Below are 26,192 nucleotides of genomic sequence, written 5' to 3' on the forward strand. Positions count from 1 at the left end.
CATCATTCAAGAGTCCATGAACAATAAATGCTGGAGAGGCTGTGGAGAAAAGGGAACCCTCCTACACTGCTGGTGGGAATGTAGTTTGGTGCAGCCATTATGGAAAACAGTATGGAGATTCCCCAAAAAACTAAAAATAGACTTACCATATGAGCCAGCAATCCCACTTCTGGGTATATATCTGGAGGGAATGCTAGTTTGAAAACATTCATTCACCCCAACGTTCACAGCAGCACTATACACAATAGCCAAGACATGGAAGCAACCTAAATGTCCATGAACAGATGGCTGGATAAAGAAGTTGTGGTGTATTTATACAGTGGAATATTACTCAGCCATAAAACAGAATAAAATAATGTAATTTGCAGCAACATGGATGGACCTAGAGATCACCATTCTAAGTGGAGTAAGCCAGAAAGGGAAGGAAAAATATCATATTATATCACTCATATGTGGAATCTTAAAAAAAAAAAAAGACACTATGAACTCATCAAACAACAGAACAAACTCATTAAACAAAACAGAAACAGACTCACAAACATAGTAAACAATCTTATGGTTACCGGGGAAAGTAGGGTGGGAAGGGATAAATTTGGGAATTTGAGATTTGCAAATGTTAGCCGCTATATATAAAAATAGATTAAAACAAGTTTCCTCTGTATAAAAAAAAAGGATATGTGTGTGTGTGTGTGTGTATATATTTATATAATTGAATCACTTTGTTGTATACCAGAAATTAACACATTGTAAATTAACTACACTTCAATAAAATTTTTTTTAAATTGTTTTAAATAAAAAACTTAAAAACCTAAAGTTACATTAATGGATTTTTAAAAGATTACATTGTAAAAGGATTATCTACAAACATTTTAATAAGTATTAGTTATGCCAAGCTATTGACTATTAGTCTTGCAATGATTAGCACCAGCTATTGGGTATGTCTTTCTCTGTTTAACTTGACTTCACAACACTGTTTACTTCTATCAGTCTAGCCCAGAGTGGGTACCTAAAAAAAAAAAAAAAACCTAGAAAATAGTTTCATATATCAGTTCTTTTAACATTTAGAAGTTTCAATCACATGACCTTGGCTTCCTTACCAATATCTAGTACTTAAAAAATATATATCTTTTTAATCCAGAAGCTTGACCCACATTTAATTAAAAAATAAAAATGACAAACAATTCCAATTATACAAGTATGTCGCAGAAAATAATACACCCTACCATACATATTTTCAAATAAAATCTTGTCTTTTAAAAATTCAAAGGTAACATCTTTTCTAGTATTAACTAAGAGTATGTGATCCAGAATAAACCATTTTCATTATAACTATTATTAGCAATGAAGCAGTTAGAGACAAGTAAACATTTAAAAATAGTAATGTCTTTGAAATGTAAATACAAAAAGTCAACTCTATTATCTTCATTATAGTTTAAAACCAATAGAACAGTGAAGACAACTATGAGAATACAAATGGTCATCAACTAAAGTTTAATTACTGTTCAATTCACTCTTTAAAAAGACAATGAGTTTTGATAAATTCTGACAACAGGACAGAAATTTTTCCTGCCAAAGCACTTCCCTTGTTCATGGTGCAGTATTCTGTCGAGTATGGATGCTCTTCACTCATGGTAACAAAGTGATTACATTCAAATAGCATTTAACATAAATTGCACCGAACTGCCCTATAATTTCATTTTGGACTGAATTAATTAACTTCTCTGTAGGTGGCTGAGGTGCTGAACATAAGCCTAAAGAAATACTTGACTGCTTAGCCTATCTTACATGAACTGTCTTTAAATCAAGGCAGCCTCCATTTTAATAAACAGTACTCAGGTAAAATACATTTAGTAGGATCCTAAAGGGTAAAGATAAGGCATTTATAAAAAATAGATTTAGTTTTCCACATACATGCACATCCATTTAAAAGAAGTCAGGGGGCACTGCAGACAGGGAGGAAGGATTTAATGCAACTAACCAAGAGTTGGCACGCCTGACGTTTTGAAAGACTGTTTTACCTTAGGAGGTGTACGTTTATAATAAAATGCCTTCTTTGTCCTTGCAAGAGGTTTAAATAAAGAGCTCACTACTTTGTAGCAATTAAAATATTATCTTAATGCTGCTGTAAGTAATTTATATCCCAGAGTTTCAAAAGTAATTTTCTAAGCTATTATTATCAGATTGTCAGAATTATAATATCATAAATACTATTCTATTATGTTTCCCCAATTATAATATTATCATCAAGATCTGACAGCTAACTCTTTTTTTTCAAGTTTATAGTCTTCATGTATCAAGAAACAAATTAAAAGGACAAACAAGAAATGTGAAAAGCCAGCTCATAAAAAGTTGAAATGTCTTTTATTACATGGCATAGTTTCCTCTGTCATAAACTTCCGGTTTAGGAAATGAGAGAACAAATTCTTCTTTTGACCAACTCCTTGACAAAGTGTTGTATTTTCAGATTTTTTTTTTTTTTTTTTTTTACTGTGTAAGGAAGGAAAGGAGGGATGGAGAGAGGCTCAACTTTGTATTATACCTTTTGGGGCAAAGCGAACTAACATTTAATGAGCACAAAGGCAAAGGAACTACAGCTGAAGACTTGAGCCCGATTTCAAAGGCTTTGTAACATACAGTAAGATGGGCCCCTACAAACAGCCTGAATAATCTGGGGGGGGGGGTTCTTCTTCAGGCTTCACCTAAATGGTTCTAGGAAGAAGGGCTTCAGCCTGTGTCAAAGTGCCCAACTGCTAAGTAATTTCTCTAAGAACAAATTCTCTTTTCTGTACAACTTAAATCCTTCTTGATATAATATGCATGAGGAGAAATGACAAGAGCATAACTAGGAAGTTTTAACACTGGTTTGTTATAAGGAAGGATTCAACTTAAAAAAAATAAAGAATGCTTAGATGCCAGTTTTCAGAAACAATTTTGCCTGCAGCATCTTCTAGCTCAATAACTGAGTGACACTGACAGTCAAAAATGCTGTCAAAAACAGCAGGAAGGTTTAAAAAATAAACAATTCAAACAATAATATCCTTTAGGTTTTTAATACATCATTTACTGAACTGGCAATCACAAAAGAGATTTACGAGAGCTTTCTAGTTAGAAAAAGCAAATTAATCCTACCTTTTTAGGTTTTCATACACTTGATTGTCTCTAAATTCTATCAGGCAAGCACATAGGATTTCCTCCTCATCAAATGCTATATCTATCCTGGTGTCGCCAGTCACAAGAGACCTTTTGTATCATTACTCCCTTCAGTCCCAATTCTTACTAGGAGTCCTAGGCAAACACAAAAGTAACCTGGCAGTTACATCATTCTACATAAACGAATAAAGACTCTGCTATCTAAAAATAATGAAAGGCTCCATTTAAATTAATGTTATTTTTTGTCAAGTGTTCATTTTACTTTGTAATAATGCAGTTCTGATCTAAATAGTATTCTTATGAGCTTTAAAAAGATCTCTAGAGATTATACACAGGGTGGTAATTTAATTCTTGTATTTTTATTTCTTGCAATGACATTTAGGGTTCAGTGTGATTTGAGATTTTTAGTGCTGTTGCTGACACCTTATGGAAATTGTTTTATTTTACCGGGAAATTCTGATTAGATTTTTAAAACTATCCAGTTCTTGTTTGTAAGAAGCGTAATTATTTTAAAAATGGATTTTTTGTTCCTTCAAAGTATTCATCCTCTTGCTATTTAATCCTCATTTGATTTCATTATTCTGTTTGGGTCACTATGATTAGTTGCTATGGAAATTACCTCCTATGGAAATGATTCCAATGTCATTATTGTAAGAATATGATTTTTAATGGCGAATATCAATAGCAGACATGAACCCTTACCAGAAAAGGAAATTTAATTAAAATTTTTTAGAAGGATTAATTCTGAAGATTATTATAATGGCCAACTTTTCTGATATATTTTTGAATCAGCCATCTGCTTTTTAAATAAGTATTAAATGAATTTTAAGGTGTTAATCAGCTACTCACTTCCCCAAATGCCAATGTCACAATGGAAATTAGTACCATGCATAGAAAAGTGGAAGTAAGGAACACTTCATCTATCCGTTCCCTAAACTAAGAAATATTATGCTTTACTTACAAAAGTTAATGTCAACAGGATTTCAGGGCTCATCAAGGAAACAACTTTGAATAGCACATTACACATTCCCTTTAAAAACAAGGAATTTGATATTCCAAAATTTACCCCAGGAATTTGAAAGGTCACTGAGTTAACTAGTGAGTTAAACAATAGATGAGAGCCAGTGGACCATTAGATGAGAATTCCAGAATGCTAAGAAGACATTTTCTTGGGTGGATTCTATAATTTGTGGTTTGAATAAAACTTTTAAACATTCCATTAGTATTAAAATTCTCACAATGAGAATATGGCTCTTATTTAACACATTTTAAATTACTAGACAGTCTCTCCCCAAAGAAATTTTAATGCTTTCTTCTGCCTAGTGCTTGTTCACTGCCTGGTACTAATTTAGGAATAAATTAACCCTTCCAACAATCGGGATATTGTCTAGAAACTGCCTCTTGCACTCTGCTGGAGAAATCACTTATATTCTGAGAGTCAGAAGTAAAAGAGAAACCCATTTCTTCATTATAAAACATTTTTCACACCTAACAGCTTATTAGTTATTGATGTAAATCACTATCATATTTGCCTACATAATTACATATTACTACATCTAGAGTGCTTCTGAATTAAGCTTCATAGCTACAGATTTTGTTAAATGTTTTATACATTATGGGTTTTCTATACTTGTGCCTGCAACCATGATCTAGGGTCCAAAATGTCTTTGATAGATTTCTGCCTTGGTGCTGGCACTGGCTTGGCTTCAAAATTAGGTTTAGTGTCTGCATGTTCACCATCAGTTAAACTATTTTTCCTGGCAGGAAGATGTTTTCGAGGAGCAGCCATTGGTTTCTGTAAGTGATGCATTAAGGTTGATAATCTGGTATCCAAAGGAGAGGTCTGAGATATACCTGTTTTTTCCCAGTTGTCCTTAATCAATTGATCAGTGTTGTTCTGTGTTTTTAAGGTGAATGGAGCTTTATCAGAAGGAGGTAGGGGAGCTCGTCTCTTTTTCCCTTTCCCATCATGTAACTGCTTGCTTCCAGGAGATAATACCTTTTTCTGGACAACTTGATGATTACCATCAAAGAATGTGGCCCAAGGAGGTGGTGAGGATTCTTTATGCTGACCAATAAGGAATTCTCCATTCGTCTCTTCAATTTTTTTTTGTATTAAATCAGTTAAACTTTTAAATTTTATAGGTGAATCAATGCCTGTAATAATTTTCAGAAAAGATAAATGGAAAAAATTCAAAAGCAGTATACACTTTACCCAAGTAAGTTATTAAATAATGTTACCTATAATGGTCATCAAAAGCTGACTAGGAAAAGCTAATTTTTTTTAAACAAGTGTTTGCTTGTAAAAATAACCATTCCAATAAAACCAAGAAAATAAGGAGACAACACACTACACACTGCACACATACACGTTTATATGCCCAAGTATATCCCTAAATAAATGTGCAAAACTCCAGCTTTCAAAGGAGTGGAGCTACATCAGAATTTTTTTTCTCACTCTACAGATTATTTATTAAACAACTTTTCTTGGATTTAAAATCTATCCTAACATCTAGGTAAGGGTGGATTCCCTCTTATAAAACCCTGAACTGTAAACTGGGATTAGTATTCTTTCCAGAAGACCAGCAAAGTCTCTGTAACGGGAAAAACCCCAAAACAAAAAACCCTGGGGGACAGAACGAGGCCCTGATGCCCCTCTGGTGATAAGAATGCTGGATAAAATTCTCCTTGGGAAAATAAGAAACAGAGAATAAGGTCTATTACATGGTATTTTCCAATGTGTAAACTCAAATGTATAATTTTCAATAGAACATTTTAAGATACGTGTAAGTGCAGGGACATTGTTGGTAAAATACACTAGAATTTAGCATTGCCTTGTGCTTGTTCCCAACACTGTTCACCAAGGCAATCCCACAAAGATAAACAAACACCCTTCAAAGTGTGGGAAATGGAATATAAATGAGTCCAGAAATTTAAAATTTTCCAGAGTATTAAACTTAACCAATTTTGGGGCTGGACATGGAAGTTTCCATTTATTAATATTCATTTATCAACATTACTTTAAAACAAATTTAATAAAACACAGAAAAAATTACTGAACATAATTATATTTTAGAATTTGCAAGTTTACATTTTCAGAATTTTCATCAGCTACTCAGCTAATATTTATTTTCAGTGTACCCTTATTCATTTTGAAGCCTTAACATTTTTGTTTGATCTTAAGCATTCAAACTATGAAAAATGTGTATTCATTAATTTTGTATTAATTCATCTATTAAACATGAGTTCCTTAGTCTATAATCATAGTCTTTTTTCATTCATTTTGACTGTGCTCTGAAAATTTTAGCATTTTAATGTCAATAGAATAAGCTGCTTGAGTAAGGACAATGTTGTTTTTGTTACCCCGCAGCTTAGAAAAGACAAACCCCACTTACTCATATCATGGTAGACTGAGGTCGCCTCTTTTGTCAAGAACAAAGGTGGTTTCCGTGGTGACATAATCTCAATTTTCATAAGTTCTTCACAACAATGCTTCCATTGGCCTAAAAAAGACAGAAAAAGGCAGGCTAGTTTAAAATATAAATGTGAAGATGTATATTTAATTTTCAACACATCTTTTCCTTTAAAAAATAACAGTGAATTTAAAAAGCATTGCCTTAAAGAAGCCTAATACTACCCATGATTTCAAAGTTCACGTTGAGGCATAAAAGTACCCTACTTTAAAAACAAATTCCTATGAACAGACACTAGCTAAGATCTGTAGGCTACTAAATACTACTATTACTACTATTAAGTACTACTTCACTGAATGGTCAATAACCAAAATTTCTGTTCACAGCAAAAGTTTGTGTAAGTTTTCTTATTTTAAATATTAAATAAAAACATCCAGCATTTAAGACAGTTGACAGGTAAAAATTACCGAAATAAAGTTACCTAGACGGAAGTAGGAAAAAAAAAAGTGGTTCTCAAAAATAATTTTAACTTTGAAAATTTTAATTAAGAAGTAAGAATTGCCTATTTAACAATTATCTCTTCAAGATGATTATCATGCCCTTTCAAAAATGAGACAACTAGAAAAATGCTATATTTTCATTTTAGTAAAGATACTTAAAAAGCCTCTTACTATAAAGAAGATCACTCAAAAGTCTAACTGGATCTAACTTATTTTAGGAAGGACACTTTAGATAAAGCCATCAGGCACTCAGAATAACAAGAAAAATACTGCTGGATAAGTTGTTTCATTTATCAAGTTAAAATTTAAAAATGTGGACATTAATTTTTCTTGTAGTTAAGTTTTACTATGTTCATCTCAAAATAAAATTCTCAGATTTATTTCTCCAGAGTGAATGAAAAAAAAATTAACCTTTCTGTCTTTACTGTGGACCTGCATGCTGGGTAACAACTGTGCTAGAAACAACGTGTCCATATATTCATTACAAAAGTAAGTTGCTGAGGTTCACCATTCTTATATTCTATCTTACATCAGTAGAAAAGTAAATGTAATACACAAATATGCCCTTTTATACAGCTTTATGATATATATTTCTCTTTCTTTTATTATATTCTCAATCTCCATATTCAATACCCAACTTACTTTTCATGACTTAAAAGTTAAAGACATTTCATATTTATTCAAATTATCTATTCATTTTTGTGGCTTTAAGTCTAATTTATTGTCATATTAATATGGTAATATATGCATAAAATTTAATTCCCATCACCTTAAACAGTTAAGAAACATAAAAAACCTTTTAGCATGCTTTATTACAATGCTAAGTATAGAATACGGTAAAAATTTCAAAATAACCCACATAGCAATTCATAAAGGGGATAAAATCTTCAGTTTGAGGCTTCAAAGGTTGCTATGTAGAATTTTAATCTGGTAGGATCTGAGATCTGATAACTTATTCCTCCCCTCTACTTCCTTTTTTTAGATAAATATATAAAAGCCAGCCTTTCCTTCTAGTGGGCAGGAAAAAAAGGCCTTATCTAATGGAAAAATAAGGAGACACTTTAAACTAGCAAACATTTCTCTGTCAAATCTTAGACAAGTTATATAGTGCAGTATTTTCTCTGTATTGGTAGATGAAAGCGTTTCAATGTTAAACTGGTAGCAGAATACTAATACTGTTGAAAACTGGAAACATCCCATGTGTTACAGAAGTCAGAGGTATAAATGTGGTAAGTTCACAGGTCAAGATGTTACAATTAAAATACTGATTTTACCAGTAAATAAATTAGTATGCATAGGTATGCACGATGCCAATATGCTAACATAAAAACAAAGGCCCAATACAAAATATTGAATGGATATATTTTGTTTACATAGTATCCATATATTGAATATCCCACCATATTTACTGTTATAACATTCCCAAGTCAAAATGATCTGTTATGCTAAGCTGATTATTTAACTCAATGTTTATATTAAACATTTGAAAAAAAATTATCTTTGACCCACCACTCCTAGCTCTACCCTTTTTTGATCATCCAAAACAAGTGTTTTTCCTTTTACATGTTTGTTAGCTCTCAAATATTAAAAATTAGCTATTACCTCTCCCTTGCCTCCCAACTTCCACTCCTCAGGCTCTTCTTCCAGAGGCTAAAATACCTAGCTCCATTAGTGTTCTCTCATGATTTATAATTACCTCACCCTCATGACTTTCTACTCTTAAGCCAAGACAAATAATTGAAATTTGCTCTAAATATTAAATTATAAATTACTCTTACTTTATTCTGTCCTGGATAACTATCCTCTACTTTGTTCTACACATCATATTTCACCGAAGTAAGAGACTACACTTATCACTAGGAAGGTAAAAATTCTAAAGTACAAGCCAATCTTTAGGGTAGTATAAACATTTTTCAACTTTGCTTCGTATCTTACACAATGAATTCTACAGAGCAGATGTAATATAATTTACACCTTAAAAAGATCAATTGGCAGATTTTTATCCCCAAAGCATTAAATACTAGAGTAGCCAGAACTGAGAACCTAGTTGTCAGCATTTTCTTATTGCTCTGACAGTACAAAAATGTCATGAGATTCTTATCCTTCCAGCTCCCTATTTTAGCGGGCTAAATTATTTTACATGTTTTGGGAACTGAAAACACAGATCACCTAGTAGTAGGTGATACCCATACTATAATATTTTGGGATTCCCCCCCCCTTCCTGTTTTTGTCTACGTAAGAATTATAAAATGTCAGAATCATTTCTAAAAGTAACATAGTCTTTTGTAAGACAGGCTCTAAGTCAGAGCATTCAGGAAAGCAGTTAAAATTTTAGCTGTCATCAGCAAATGAAAGGAAGTTATTGTCTTTTAAGTTACATACCTAAAATCAGCTGAAATTTTAAAATAAAGAAATGTAGTGTATGCTGATAAGCATGGAACAAATATTTAAACATCTACTGAGTGCCTGATATTTAACAATATTTAAGAAATATTTAAACATCTACTGAATGCCTAAGGATAATACTGACAAGTCATAAAGAATCTATGTCATTGAGGGAGTCCTCTGGTTCCCTGCAGTAAACCAGAAACCTCTTCAGGCCTCAACTGTCTCATCTTTATAGCAGAGGGAAATAATTTCTACCTCACTGGGTTGTTATGAAAAATAAATGAAGCCATATGGTATGTGTAAGATAATCAATAAATTTAGTTTCCTTTTTTGCCCCTTCCCAACAATAACTGTAATAATTGACCAAGCCATGGATCAGAGTAGGCTTATAAAAATTAACCCGAGGACTGCAGATATTAACTATTTTATAGAGTTCTTGAAAACAGTTCATAAGAAGCCCTAAAGTATCTCTAGGATTATTCTAGGAGTTGCAGAAATAACTCTGTATTGTTTGGAAGTGGCTCTACTTAATAATTCTACAGAAAAGTATTCTAAAGACATAAAATGCTGGCTGAATTTAACAGTAGGTTTAGTTTGCTTAGAAATAGTCACTATCAATAGTCTATATTTTCAGTATACAACTTCAATATTTTCCTGATGATAAAATTCCTCCTTAAATTGGTAATATTAGAACCTCACATATTTTACATACTAGAACTCTATTACATTATATCACATTGCTTTTATAATCCATGCCATTGAACTGTATTATTGAAACTGAAAAACCATATGTGCAGTTAAAAAAAAAAAAAGTCTTTGGATGATGTCCAAAATGATATAATGAATCTGGAGTTAATAGAAGGTTACACATAAAAATGAATCTCCTTTTGAACATTTCAAAACTTTAGGATCATCACTATCCTGAGAAGTGTTTTACTCCTCATATAGCTTACTATCCCTTTGATCAAACACACTGCTTTAAGTAGTTCAAACTAATATTTTGAGAATATGTGGTCTAGTTGTTTTAGGGACCTGAAGAACTTAAAAATAACAGGTAAGGATACTAGGAATTCAAAGGTATACTATACTATAGTCAGTCAGGCACTGGGGAAAGGTTGAGAGAAAAAAGCATTGATGTATCGATAATATACTATCACTTTACTCAAGAGTATGAAAAATTCTTGATACAAACTATACAATTATAATCTTAATATTTAGATTGCTATGTGCATCCTTTCATGCTACATGAAGAACCTACTAGAAAATCCAAACGTCAGCTTACTAAGATCAAAGAAATGCTGCCAGAAGGCTTCCATCCACTTCTGAAGATCTTCTCTGTTTTCAGCTGCAAAAATATGAGTTATAGCCTGTCCAGCAACAGGGTTGATGACAGAGAAATTATGGATTGTTTTCTTTTTATCCTTATCCATTGCCCGAATTCTGGTTTCCTAAAAATTAAGAATAACTGGTGTTATACAAGAGAATATTTCTGTAACGATCAAACAAGTATTTCATTGCTTAGCTACCATATTTATGCCAGATGCAATTATAATCTTATTGCTGGTTGTTTGAAATTTAAAATATGTAATTTAGAGAATTTTCAATATTCAACCTCAAACTTAGGTTTTTTAAAAAAAATGCTTTATATTAAAAATAGAGTAATGTTTCAAAGTATGCTATTAACATAGCACTTATGTTAAAATTACATGACATTAAAACGACCTCTGTTTTGATCTCAGTTTAAGTAGGAGTTTGCTGTCTTTTATATACATCTTAAAATTTGCAATAAAAAAGTATAGCGTGTCATAACTGTAATGTGAGTTATGTTAAGTACATTTCTAACAGTAATAAAATAAAAGAATCAGTAAAGTATGTTTCTTATTCTAATATTCATGTGTAATATACAGTTATCAGTTAAAGCAGTAAAACCATAACTTAGTGTTCACTGCAGCACTTAGGCTTTCCTTTATTTTACATTTATTGCATACGGAGCATTCATTTACAACGCTCACAGCGAAAGATTCATAAAGTAATACAACCTCCAAAACAGTAAAAATTATTTTTCAAAATAATGAATGCAACACTACAACAAAGGCAATGGTTTCATACATGTTGATAGTCTAAATCTTTTTTCTGAGTGGTACTAGATACGCCATTGCCGTGATCCTTCTTGTGTCTCTGTGTGGAAGAGACTATTCCCAAGTAACACACAGGTATGGTCATGCCATGTGACAAGCTGCACCTACGTGTAGTTTCCAGTGAATCATGAGGAAAAGTCTGGAATAGACCTATCCATTAGGCAAAAATAGGGATGTGGCTGTCTGGATAATGACTGATATTACATTAATCTAGAGCATACTGTTCATTAGAAATATAATGTGAGCCACACAAGTCATTTAAGATTTTCTAATAACCACATTTAAAAAGGTAGAATGAAACTGGTGAAAATAATTATGTAATAATATATTATTTTAAAATAATGTATTTTATGTAACCTAACATATTCAAAATATTATTTTAACACACAAATTGATAAACATTTTTTGAGACATTTTAAATCCTTTTTCATACTAGGGCTCCAAAACCAAGTCTGTATTTTATACTTACAGCATATCTCAACTTGGACCAGCGACATTTTAAGTGCTTGACAGCCCCTGGTAACTAGCAGCTATTGTACAGGGTAGAGCAGTTCTGAAGGAATATGGTTAAGCCTACTGAAATGTGTGCAGAAGAATATTTGGCTGGCAGTTACAAAAGCTGATTAAGAGTGGGAAGAAATTTTTCGCATCACTGAGTATAAAGTGAAGAGAGGCTGTATGTAGAGTCACATGCCAAAACCGACATACAAATTTAATATCTATGTGGACATTATAGAAGTACCAAAGAATTTAGAAGAAAAGCTGTCCATTCTCTGAAAAACAGGTAACTATGGGCAGGTGAACACCATCTAGACTATATAAGAAGTTCTTTTCTGAAAGAAGGAACTCTTGTTCAATTATCACCTGACCAAAAAAATGTAAACTGAATAAAGTAGCGACACAACTTTGAAACTTTCAAGAATCTTCCAATATACGGATTGGTAACTTAGAGACAGTTTTACCTGTCATTTTTTAAGAAGTAGGAATATGAGTGTCTTCAGAGGATTGTTAATATTTATGGTCAACATTGTAATTTTACCATAATATGGTCTTTTTACATTTCTATGTCTTAGTAATAAACTTCGTGAATTAATCTTTTAATGTAATTATTCATACAATATAGAAAAATGCTGCCCTAAATGGCATCTTTGGAGCCTAATAACGTATGTAATCAACCTCTTTAAATATGCAGCTTATTATCACTAGCAGAGAATGACTTAAGCTCTTAGAAGAATCTTTGATATGCTTCTCTCAGACTAATTGAAGGCTGGCTCAGTGAGGGGGCTGAGTTTAAAAACTCAAACAATAAAATATGAAGTATTTTTGTTTCTGAAATTTGATTCCCTCCACTCAAATCCACTCTAATACAAATTTCTGTCTACCTTTTGTTTATAAGATAAAAATGTATTCAACTTTTAAATAAGTTTTTTTCTGACAAACTAGACCATTTATATCCTTCTAAGAGAATATAATACAATAATATATAAACACTGTACACTCCATTAACTCTGGTAACCATAAATACTGCTAAACTTTTACAATACGAGAGGTTTTTAAAAGGTGCAAATAAAACACAGAATAGATTATTTGAATTAACTTCTACATTATATCATCCAAAATAATTTAACTAATGGGAATTTTTTTTCAACCAAAAAGCTGCATGTCAAAGAAAAAAATGATTAAACAAAGTTTCTCATAATGTCAAAAAGTTCATGCAAGCTGCTTTTCACTATGAGCAAAGTATCTATAACAGTACTTAGGACTTCACTTCCCAAACAAGGAATGGATTAGAAAACACAAGGTGAATTTTAGGACTATTATACAATGTACAGATGAGGTAAGTATCTCCCCTTAGCAAGGTACGAAAGCAAGAAATGGGTACTTTTGCCCCAACTATTTCCACCACCTAAAATGTTGCCTGGTACCCACTAACTGTTTGAAAAATATTTGATGAATAAATGAATGAGATAACAAAAGAACAACTCAGATAATGACAAAAAGTTTTACAGTGATAGACTCAGATCCTAGAGATAACCCCTAATCCACTGTTTAATTTATAGGTGAGGAAACATGTACTGAGATCAGCATTTCACCAAGGTCAGTTTCCTGTTTTGCTTCTGCTAATCCCAAACCTTTTAGTTGATTTGGGAGGCTTTATAGTTAATTTTTATTGATTTGTAGATAGAGTTGAGATTATTCACTGTGAAATTTTCATCCTTGGCTGGCTCTACTTTTGTCAATCAGCACATTTTGAACTCCAAAATCTTCCACTGCATGAGATGGTGGTTACCCAGAGAAGGCCAAGTGAAGTAAAAAAAAATATAATCTGAGAGTCAATTTTGTAATGAAATATAACTCTGAAGTCAAATGAACGTTTCTTTAAGGTTTTTTTATTATTGTGCATTAAAATTGTACTTAGAATCTCTCCATTGCTGTGGCAATGGAAAATTACTAGATCAGGACTAGATTTATGAATTGTTTCTTACCTTATTTTTGATTATATGACCTTAAAAGGCTCTACTATGTACCCAGATCACAGTTTCTAAATACTATTTCCTACTAAAAGGTATCAGAGCTCTTTAGAGAGGTTCATTCCCAGCCTTGGTCAGGAAATATATAGGGTCATCCTGGACTATCTTGTCTTTTCAGAAGTCAAAGATTACTCGGGCTGTATCAAAAGGACTCAAGAAGAAATGTGAAGAAGCTTCCAGTAGCCCAAGATGGGACAATCTGAACATCAATAAGATTTACAATGGTAACGGACTGATGTATGACATGTCTTTAAATCCACAAATTCATAATGATATTTAATAACTAACTCAATGGTCACCTTTGAAGGGTGCTAGGGAACCGCTTCACAGTTTGGGTAACTAGCATATAAATGCAAAAAACAATGCCTTTATCCTGTCTTTCCTGTAAGACTTGTCCCTCAACCTAATAGCTGATGAAGTAGAGGTATCCCAGCTAATAAATGAAGAAAGAATGTTAAAATAGCACCAGTTTACAATCCCTAATGAAATAAAGAATCTAAGCAATGTTCAGCAGTGGATGTTAACATGAGTGGAAGACCAGGTATCATTATACACCTCCTGATAAAAGTACTAAGATATATTCTTACTAAGCAACCAACAGACCTAAATATGATTCAAAAATAAAAGAAAAAAGATAACCTGAAGATGCAAAAAGCAAATCTTGGACTATGAAAAACTCTGTAGGATAAATGACCAAAGATCTTCAACAAATAAATTGTGTGTATTTGTGTGTGTATGAGAGAGAGAAGGCAAGAGGGTGAATGAAAGCCAACAGATTAAGAGATTTAAGAGACTTAATCAATCAACTGCAATGCAATCCATCAACTCTTATTTGGGTCCTGATTGAAAATGTTGTTTAAAAAAATTACAAGCCTGGGAAATCTGAATACTGTCTGGATTTTTGATGATATATTGATTTTATATATGATTATACATTTTCTTAAGTATGGCAATTGTAATATCTATAGTAAAATGGTATGATCTCTAGGATTTGCTTCAGAATAATCTTATGGTGGGGGTAATGTATGAGGGTACAGATGGGTTCATTTATACTACTCTCTGTATAGATTATCTTGAAATTTTTCAAAAAAACAATGAAAAAATAAACTACAAGTACAAAAAACTAAATGTCTACTTTCTTACCTATAATGCAGAGATAATACTTCACTCAAACCTTCCTCACAAACATGTTGTAAAGATAAATAAATACTTTGAAAGGTGTTCGGTCTAAAGTCTTATTAATCAGGGATGAAGACAAAACTGCTGATGGCTAAAAATAAGCTTTAGATCTTATATATACTCTAATGACAAAGAAGGCAAAACTTCTACAATAAATAACAAGAAATGTTTCAAGTATGTAAAGCATAACCATAAATTAAACCAAGCATTTGGTCTGATTAGTATTAGTGTGATACAATTATTTGCAATTTATGTCAACAAAATCAGATGTAAACATCTAAGGAAAGGGCTGTTTAAAAAATATTTTTGCTATATTTAATAAAGGACAATCTGAATAGTCAACAGGGTTCATACATTAAGAGGACTAACACAATCAGAAGAAAATCTCATGTGCTTCCTAACAATTTTACTTGCTAGGTCCATGATAAACATAATGGTTAGAAGTAATTTTAAGACAACTTAACAAAGGACTATAACACCATCTAGCATTATTAACTTGTTTAGTATAGATTTTATTATTCATTAAAATGAAGTGATGCATAGTATTTAAATTCAGAAAAGACTATTGACCCCAAAGACCCACACTTCCTTTCCATTCTACTCCCCACCCCACTGGCAATGGATAAAACTTTGGCTAATAAAATGCTTTCAACAATGTATTGGAGATTCAGTGGCTCCAGTTAAGTACCCCTTATTGAGAATGTCTTGCTCAATAACATTCACAGGGAAGTTTTTTGAAGTTGAAGCAATCACTTTGAAGTAAATCATCCTTTCAAATTTGGATTGAAAAGGGGAGGGGAATAGCTTTTAGGCTTTTCTTTCCTTATTTCCACAGATGGCTCCCTCTGAAAATTAATGAACTGACTTAGTCTTACAGGAAATGCCATTTAGAAGGACAAGAATTATAGTTATAGAAAAGATCTTTTGATCAAAATAACACAATTATTATTTATATACCTTAGCAATTGTAAAATTTGTTTTCACATAATTTTTAAAGCAGCATTAAACAAAATTATTCTCTAAATCATGGGAGAAGAAGACAGACAACCAAAAGAAAGGAACTTTGCTTTGTATTTAATATTTAACATTACTAAGCACAAAAAGATCTTAGAGATGCAGCATTAGAAACATACTAAAAACTGAAACAAAAGCACTACTCAAAATTTTTAATTGGTGCTTACCTGCTCTACATACCAAGTTGGCATTTATCAGAGATATTGTTTATTTAGGAATACACTAATAGTAAATTTCTAAAGGAGACATACTAAGTAAGCAAAATAATTAAAACATCTACCTTATATTTAAAAACCAAATAACTTAAAACATTAAATAGATTTAAAACTATGAGTTTGTCATATATATATATTGGAGGTGGGGTGGGACAACAGACATCACACTCATGTGCCTTCTAGAGGAATAGCTCCACTCCAAGACATTTGCCAACATCAATACAGTACGAATATACAATATCAACTCCTTACTCTAAAAATTGGCCATTAAAACATTAAACATTTATCCAACCTTTTCAGGAGAGACTGTAATTCATTCCTAGTTGATATGAAAAAGTCCACCTTTACAAAAGAATGCCAGCTAATACATATAGAAGGAAGGACAGTATAAGAAAAACATACTCTCTCCAACGTAATAACCAATTCAGGCAAGGGCAATGAGTTCACTAAAACCATTAAAGATATTCACACAGCGTCTAAGTATCACCTCAATAACCACCTGCTAAGTGTAAAAAATGAAAGCTTATCTTTATGCTGGACAGAGCTAGCGGTCACCACCTTAACCAATTCAGTAAATTTGGCATTGCCACCAGTGAGACAACCTGACATCGTGTGCCTCTGAACAGAATGTCCTCTAAAGTATTTGTCATTATCCATGAAATAGTCTCTTAAAAAAAATGCTTAAAGTGAATCTAATGAGGCCTCTAGATCTAATCTACAGTTTAGAAGAAAGTACAAAAGATGCAAAATCTTTGAATACTCCTAGATTGGAAGCAAAAGATAAAAAAGTATTTTGTGGACAATGAGGAAATTTGAATATGAACTGGATATTAGATATTAGATGGGAATTATTATTAATTTGCTTAGCTGGGATAATGGTGTTATAATTATATACATGATTATATAGATACATTTATTTAATTTTAAAGGGTCCTATTTTTAAGAGTTGCATGTTGAAGTACTGAGGGATAAATTATCAATGTTGGAGACATGTTCCAATGGATCAGCAAAAAATATATGTAAGAGACTTCACAAACTTTCAGCTATAAGATAAATAAGGTCCAAAGAGCTAATGTAAAACATGGTGACTATAGCTGGCAATACTACTATGTTTGAAATTTGCTGAGAGTAGGACTTAAATGTTCTCATAAAAAAGATAAAAAACAAAAAAAGATAATCCAATAGTGACTGTAGTAATTACTACACAGCTATATGTTATCTGTCAAAATTATGAAACTCTACCCTTAAAATTGGTAAATTTTATGCACACTATACCCCTATGAAGCTAATTAAAAATTAAATAAAATATAAAATGTTTAACTCCTCCCCCAAAAAAGGAAAATAGAGAGATAAGGCAAATATGACAAAATGTTAATGGTTGAATGTACGTGGTATACAAGTGTTCACTATGGTATTTTTTTTTAACGTTTCTGTAAATGTGAATAATTTCATAAGTTGAGAAAAAATAAGTAAAAAAGTAAAAATTACTTCAATAGAAGATACAATTATAGAAGATATATTTTTTTCAGAAGTAAATAAATTTCTTGACTGAGATGGTGTTTAATGTATTTAAATAACGAGACCAGTGGTATTTACTATTAAAGAGTGAAGTTTTTAGGTGAATGAAAAGGGCTCAAAGGAAACCTGAGGTAGAGGTAGGAACTACAAAGGGGAAAGTTTCTACAGAGAAAGGGCAAGAATCAGTGCTTGAATCAGCACTGGAGAAAATGATTATGGCAATACTGCAAAACTAGAGCATGGAACACTTTGTCATCAGTTTGATCATTGAGATAAGCAATCTGCCTAACCTGAACTCTTAACTCACGGTTTAATCTTAAACTTCTGTTTTGTACTTTAGACAAAAGTCATGTTCAATGTAAGAGATATTTAAGTTATCAGTCCTCATGGTCAAATACAGCCCATGTTGTCCCCAAGTTTAAGGCCAAGTCTATACAAATTACTAGATAAATCATTTTCTTGTGAATTTGGAATGCTCAATTGTGGAGCCACCACTGGGATTTCTAAGTATGCTGATTCCAGTCATCTTAATAATGGAGTTGACTGACTACAGAATCCCATTAGTGGCCAGGCCATCAGCCTTTATTACCACGAGGAAAAATGAGTCAACTGAAAAGGTCAACTTAGTCAGGCCATGTAAATACTGTTAACTACTTTTCTGGAATTAGACTCCAGAAAATACAGATGCAGTGGCTACAACAACAGAGGAGTTTTTACAACTGTTCTCTTAAATTTAAATTGCAAAGGTTCAACACATGTCTAAGTCATTGCCTACAGGAAGATTCTTGGCTTTGGGGTCAGAACCTCATTTTAGAGCTAATTTTTACTTTCAAAACTGATTCAGAGTAGATATGGAGATAGGAAAAAGTCTAATTTTGCCTTCCAAACTTAATCTAGCAATATGTTTATTGATAAATAGAAAAATAATCCATGAATTTTTACCTTTTTAATATATTTATATTTTATATTTATTTATCTCTTGTCTATTTTTTCTTTCCCATTAGGAAAAGAATGAGCCATATAATTTTACTTACTAGCTAGACAAGTTCTATCTGATCTCTGGGTATGTTTCTTCACTTGTAAAATAGAGAGAAGATACCTGCAACACAGCTCACTTCACTATTCTGCCTCCCTTAAAGGGTGGAGGTATAGTAAATTCAATACCTTGAAGATGGTTTTTAAATCAAACAAATGACTTTAAAAATATCATTTGTTTAGATTACACTTCAATTTGGTTTATGACCATATTTCATTGTACAACATGCAAGAAAAAAAATTGGTAGGATTCCATTCTTACTACCCAGCTACTAAGTGAAAATAGGTTAGACAAAATCATCTATGGAGAATTCTTGCAAAAATATTTAATCTGAATTTAATGAAACAATTAGTCAAAAGCAGATTTGGGGACTTGCCTGGAATTTTCAAAAATGTCAATGAAATGAAAGATCAAAAAAAAAAAGGCAAGTGAAGGGCATAATTTAGATGAAAAGGAAAAAACAAGACATGGTAATCAGATGCAGTTTATGATCCTTGATGGGGTTATGGATCAAACTAAACATAAAAATTAGAAAGAACATTGTGGGGACAACTGGGGCAATTTGCTCTGTATACTAGGTAATATTATTTTATTTACCATAAATTTCTTGAGTGCGATACTATTACAGTTATGAAATAAATGTCCTCATTTTCAGGAGGAAACATGCTGAAATATTCTAGGGAAGAAATGCTGTTTGGTACTTAGTTTCAAATAGTTCTAAAATTTTTTTTAACTGTCTAGAGAGAAAGCGTATGTAGCAAAATGTTAACAATGGCTGAAAAATCTAGGTGAGGGGTATCAGGTGTTTATTATTCTATTCTTTCAACTTTTCCTTACACTTGAAATTTTCATAAGACTATAGGAAGGGAGTAAACACTGAATAAACAAAACAAAACAATAAGTTAACAAGTAATTTAAAAATTGTATCAATTTTCCAATAACAAAATTATAGTTTCATTAACCTAATTTTCTAAATGAAAATAAACTCACTATGTTGTAATACTGAAGTACGTTATTTAAGAGCAATACAAATCTTCTAATATATAAAACTGATAAATTTAGTGGACTTAATTTACACAATAAAAGGTCTCACTGAAGGATTTCCTTAAAATAAAAAGCAATGTTGTTTCTAAAAGTAGGATAGAAACAGACCAAATGTTATTATTGTAAAGATCATGCAAGTTAACTAAGTCCTTATAGATTAACAGACCAGTATCTCCATGTTTTTCAGGATGTACAATTTTACATTTTCCCTCAAAATACCATTTAAAGACAAGCAGAACACATATATTTCAGTTAACAGATGTAATGGCTCATGTTTTACCATATACTTTAATTCAACCACTTGAAAAGCAAGCAAAGTAAAACAATTAGAAACAACTAAGTGTAGTTCATAGGCAGAAAACATGATATTCTACTCTAGAAATGACATTTTAATTCTAGAGCAGGAATGCTATAAAAAGAAGGGAAAAAAATCCTCCAATAAACACTAGACTTGGAAGATACATAAAGACAAATTTAGGACTGTAGGATAAAGAAAATAAGTCTGCCTTAGAAAGGTTTTCTTATAGCTTTTTGGGTGAAAAATTTGTAACTAAAATTTTATAATCTCCTTTGTATCAAACTAGTATATTTATGTGTATGTGTATGTGTATGTGTGTGAGTGAGGTATTCTAAACAGTAATATGAGGCTTACTTGTTCTGACAGAAGGTTGAACAACTGCCCATCAATCCCGCAAGAAATCAGGAAGTATACTCAGGAATTTAACCTCTTTTTGTGGGTTTATTTGAATGTTAACTAGAAAAATCATCACTGTAACATGATTTAACAATTTATGTTTTTAAAAACCCTTAATTAAATAAATTAATGACAAACAGATTCACAGACATAGAGAACAAACTTATGGTTTCCAGGGGGTAAAAGGGGTGAGAAGGGATAAATTGGGAATTCAAATTTGCACCTCTTGCGGAGTGATGGAAATGTTAGCTGTCTTGACTGTGGTCATGGTTTCACTGGTATGTACATCTATTAAAATTCACAAAATGTGAAACAAGTGTACTTTACTGCACAGGAATCACACCACGATAAAGGGGTTATAAATAAATAAGTAAATAAATAAATAAGTAAATAATAAATAAATAAATTCATGACAAATTTAAATACTCTGTTATTGTGGATTTTACATTCTCTGCTTTAAAATCTATTTGCTGGTATAGATTTCCAATTACTATGTTTTCTTGGGACATATACAGTACTTCCTTTACCAGAGAAGCTCTATAACATAAAGAAAAATAAGATTAAATTATCTTTTGGAACAACCTATTTTTAGCAGTCCTTCCCTTTTTGTAAATAAGATGACCAATGGTGTGAATTATAATAGTAAAGAACAAACTTCATAAAATGCTATATCTTTATTTTCAAAATAGCATTTTATTTACCTTGTTAATGGATACTACCAAAGCTGGTTCCACTTTAGCTTCAATTTCTTCTGGAGTATAAAAACAAGAGAGTTTACCCCCTCTTAAAACACAATACAGCCTTCTCCAGCTAATCAGACCTTCTAACACTTGCTGGAAAAAAAAAAAAAAAAAACTCTAAACTTTTTATCATTATTTATCATTTTAACTCTATATTCAACAAAATACTTAAATTATCAAAGTTAAATTAGGTTTTTGAAATTTCATAATGTGATAGTTACCAATTAATTTACTACACAGTAAGTCAATATCCCAAAATCAAAAAGTAAGTTAGTATCAGAGAAGACAGGTTTGGAATTCTAAAAAGCATTAAGCAAAATGGAGGTAATGATTATCATATAACTTTTATACTCATAAAATCATAAATCAATGAAGTTTTAGAGAAGCTAGTCTATTAAAAATTAGTGCTTAAAAGCCCACAGCAGTTCATCTAGTGACTCAGGAAAATTATAAAAATAACTCAAAACTCAAAATATAACTTTCCCTTACTGTTCTCAGAACACTGGAAAATGTTGACTGCCCCATAAGAATGCAAATTCTCTTTCCTCTTAATAGCATCTTCTTAAAAAAGCTATTGATTCATTGAAGGCCATAATTAATTATTTACTGAATATAAATAACTATGGTTATAAATAAATCAGGAGTGGGTGGCAGGGAAGCAGCTTTGGAAGCCCAGAGGCCTAAACTGTGCCAAAAGCTGTCTGCCAGAAAGGCCTTTATGTGAAAGGTGTGGAGCGTCCTCATCAGGTCCCACAAGGAGTCCTCTGTCACTAATTATCCTGCTACTGCTATTAAGGAAGCAGAGGAATCTGGAGAGGTAGTGCCTTAGCTATCAAAACTGCGTAAGAACCCCCCCCCACCTTCTCACCCCCAAACCCCTGCCCCATTCTATGGCTAAGTTTGAGAAAACCCATTTGAAAGAAGACTTCATTAAAAAATACTTCTCAATATCAGAAGGCCAAACAACTGCCAGAATATTAAGATCTCAATTAGAGCTGTAATTGTTGTAGGATATTTAAAGTCCTCTAACCTGCTGATTAAGAAATCCTGCAAACACATCCTCCACCATACAAGCTGGTTGGGCAACTAATCGGCAGCACATGTTACCATATAAGGGCAGCCAGAATGATGACTCTTCTATTTAAATGAGAGAGAGAAAAATCAAGTTACAAATAGATGTTTATTTAAGGTCATTATACATTTTGATTTTTAAAATAATTTTTGTTTTGCTTTATATAAGAACATATATAAAGTTTAATCCTACTCAAATTACCATATTCAGTGACAAAATCAAATAAAAGAAAGTAGTTAGGACAGGATGATACTTAAACTGATAGTTTATAGCATGCTGTCACCTGGAATAAACATGAAGTTTTAGTCTCTTGATCTCTTGTTTGATCTTAAAGTATTTAATCAATGGAGTTAGTTCAGGGCACGTAAGAAAACTCATTTAATTTAAAACACATTCTAGTAAAGTGATTTTTGTATGTCAAATTCTACTTTTTTGCTCTGATTTTCATTATAATAATTGGCAAAGCGATCCTCTGAATAAAACACTTAAGAGTACAACTTTAAGATAATAACTTAATAAACCTTTTGGTCCTTCCCTTTCTCTTACTGAACAGTTCAGTTGGAAGCCATTACGTGGAGCCCACCAAGCTGGGCATCTGTGCTGAGGCTGGGGAGGAGCAGCAGTGTGCCAGAACCGGGTGCTGGAGCCAGGCAGGATAAGGAGGGCGAATGGGAGAGCTACCAGGCACAAGGTACCGAGTCTGAATGGGCTGAGGACAGATCACATGGGGAATCTAGAACCAAAGGGGAGCTCTGCTCAGGGGTTGGCCTGGTGTGGGGGGTCAGAACCCAAGTAGGGTAAGAAGAGTGTGAACATTTGGGGGGTGGGCCAGCCATGGGAGTCAGTTTGAAAGCAGTGAAAAAGCTATCCACATTCAGTGACCCAGAACAGTGTGTCAGAGCCCAGAGAAAAGTGCATTCAAGCAAGAGGGGTACTGGATATTGGACGTCAGAGCACAGCCAGGCATGGGGAGTTAAAGCCTGAGTAAGCCGAGGAGGGCGGCCTTGTGTGGGCTCTATGAGCCTGAGCAAGGAGAAGAAAGCAGCCCTGAGAGGGAGATGGAAAAATGGTTGTTTTCAAGGAGACTGATCAAACAATAAAAAGCATTAAAGATAACAGAAGACAGGTTTCTCACTATCAGAGAAAGGAATTATGAATGTGTAGAATAAACCCTTTGGTATTGAAATACAACTAGATGTACTGATGTGAACTCATGGGTTTCAACATCCAGAGATTAAGAATTGTAAGATAAAAAATATATATATGCATGTATGTCCACTGGGAGGGCCTAGGAAGAGTGACACCTAATAGTGACAGGCTAAGAGCAAGGAATATACCTAAAGCCCAAATCATGTCTTCTAAATACTATTTCTATTAAAAAGAACCAGTCTTCCTTGAAGAAATGGCTGATTCCAGGACTGGGGCAGGGAAAGTACATGATGAGCCTGATATCTTGTTATGCTGTAAAGCAAGGAAGTAGTCAATGGATGATGAGGACAAGTAAAAAGACACAGAATCTATCTTGAATGTGCTCCCATTGGCCACAATGGAGACAATTTGAATCTTAAAATAAACAAGATATAAACAGATTATGATGCACTGAATAAAACAGTAAAACATGATGACTCTTTGTTGATATAAATAAATCAATAAACAAATTGAAAGCCTAGTAAATAATAATCTACATAGTTTCAAAGTATCCCCCTCCTACACACAAAATATGTATTAATAACAAAGGGGAAAGCAAAAGAGTAACTTCACAGTAGAGAAGCTTGGCAGACACCACCCTAATCAAGTGATCAAAGTGAACATCATCAGTAATGCTATGAATCAAAATTATATGCCACCTGATAGAATGCAATGAGAACACAGCATCACTTTTGTTACATTTCTGCCAGAGATACATATCCTGTATCTCAGTCCAAGAAAATATCAGACAAATCTAAACTTCGAACTACTGCAAAATAACTATGATGTTTAAAAATGCCAAGGTTAAAAACACCAGGGGAAAACTGAATAAGTGGTCCAAAGTGAAAAAACCTAAAGAAGCATGACAATTAAATGCAATGTGTTAATCTGTACTGGATCCTTTTATCATAAGGGATGTGACTGGAGCAACACTTGAATGGAGTCGGTATTAACAGTAATAACAGTAATGTATTAGTACTCATTTCCTCACTTGGATGGCTGTAGTGATGGAGTCAGATGTATTTTAGTAGGAAATATGTATTAATACACTTGGGGTAATGGAGCATTAGGTAAGCCACTTGCTCTCATACATTTTTTGGGGAAAAAAGATCTTGACATTCAACTTTTAATATTCTCTAAGTTTGCAACTGTTTAAAAAAGTTCTTTGAAAAAACATTAAGACACTCCTTTAATGTAGTGTGTAGGTAGGCATAGAACCTTCATGTTTGTATGGAAAGGAAGCATTGTATAATTTATTCTGTGTATCAGGGTATAAATTAAAACCCAACATATGGCCCTTTGTTCACAAGAGATAATACAAAAAGGATTTTTGAAGTTTTCACTGCACCCTTGTTGCTAGTGCCTGTTAAATGGCTGGTCACTGACTGTTACTATTACTGATCAAAATGTCTTAGTAAGTCTGCAAAATATTTTTGGTAAAAACACAATTATTTAATATTCAGATACAGTGTAGCCAAGGTTTGGTACATCGGTTAAATGAAAAAGATGAGCCTAAATGAAAAGCACAAAGTAAAACAAAAAACGTTTTTTATCAACTTACCTGCTCTAACATTCTACTAAACAGCACACAACAAAATGTTTGAGACTACTCAATTCTTTTTTACTATTACCTTGTTAAAGCTTCTGTCTTTTAGAAATAAAAGGTCTGACCTGAGAGAAATCAATGTATTGATACAAAACAGGCAAAGATTCGAAAATGCAGACATAAATAAATGAGCATCTCCTTTCCTAAAATAGGCAGGAAATGAAATAAAAACTCTATGAAAGTATGCATCTGAGTAAAACATCTGAAATCAACTTTATGATTTATGAATTTAAAGTTTGAAAGCAAATTTCTTTACATAGTAATCCCAGATTTATGAATGGCTTATATTCTAAATATCTGTGAGCTAGTTTTTTTTTTTTTTTTTAAAGTTAGGATGTGTCTCCTAAAGAAACAGAATCATAAATGATACTGTTTCAGACCAGTTCATAGTTTGTTCAATCATAATGTATCTGGAACCTAAATACCAAATGTAACACTATGCTTCTCTAGTAAAATAAGTTCGGATTTCATGGCATGCCAAGAAAAATAATTCCTTCCTGATTGCAGTCCTTGAAAAGGGATATTGCACTGTAAAATTCTTTGCTCTACAGACCACATACCACATGCCCTGCAATCACCTGTTACTTCTAACCCAGGTTTCTTTAAGCTCAGGACCACTGTGGACTAAAATGCAGAGTCACAGCTTCTTTCTACTTCTGACAAGAAATATGGCGTCTATTCTAGTCACTTAACTAACCCGAGAATCAATTTCTCATTTTTAAACATACTATCTATTAAGTACTAGAGTTATGAAATCAAATAAGAT

At 32.6% G+C, this 26,192-nt stretch overlaps 1 protein-coding gene across 2 annotated transcripts in view; it reads right to left on the bottom strand.

Moving 5' to 3' along the window:
- Nucleotides 1-931: 931 nt before the first annotated feature.
- The window catches only part of RTKN2 (rhotekin 2), a 76,189-nt gene continuing 50,928 nt past the window's right edge, over nucleotides 932-26,192 (bottom strand). For both annotated transcript variants that reach the window (XM_032491474.1, XM_032491473.1), the window contains exons 9-13: nucleotides 22,591-22,697; nucleotides 21,522-21,653; nucleotides 10,734-10,899; nucleotides 6,546-6,653; nucleotides 932-5,307 (exon numbers count right to left, since the gene is read on the bottom strand). In XM_032491474.1, coding sequence (XP_032347365.1) covers nucleotides 4,775-5,307; nucleotides 6,546-6,653; nucleotides 10,734-10,899; nucleotides 21,522-21,653; nucleotides 22,591-22,697 — 1,046 coding nt within the window. In that variant the 3' untranslated portion in view covers nucleotides 932-4,774. The remainder of the gene's footprint in view (nucleotides 5,308-6,545; nucleotides 6,654-10,733; nucleotides 10,900-21,521; nucleotides 21,654-22,590; nucleotides 22,698-26,192) is intronic.

This window comes from Camelus ferus, chromosome 11 (assembly GCF_009834535.1).
Source record: "Camelus ferus isolate YT-003-E chromosome 11, BCGSAC_Cfer_1.0, whole genome shotgun sequence".
Classification (NCBI taxonomy): Eukaryota; Metazoa; Chordata; class Mammalia; order Artiodactyla; family Camelidae; genus Camelus; species Camelus ferus.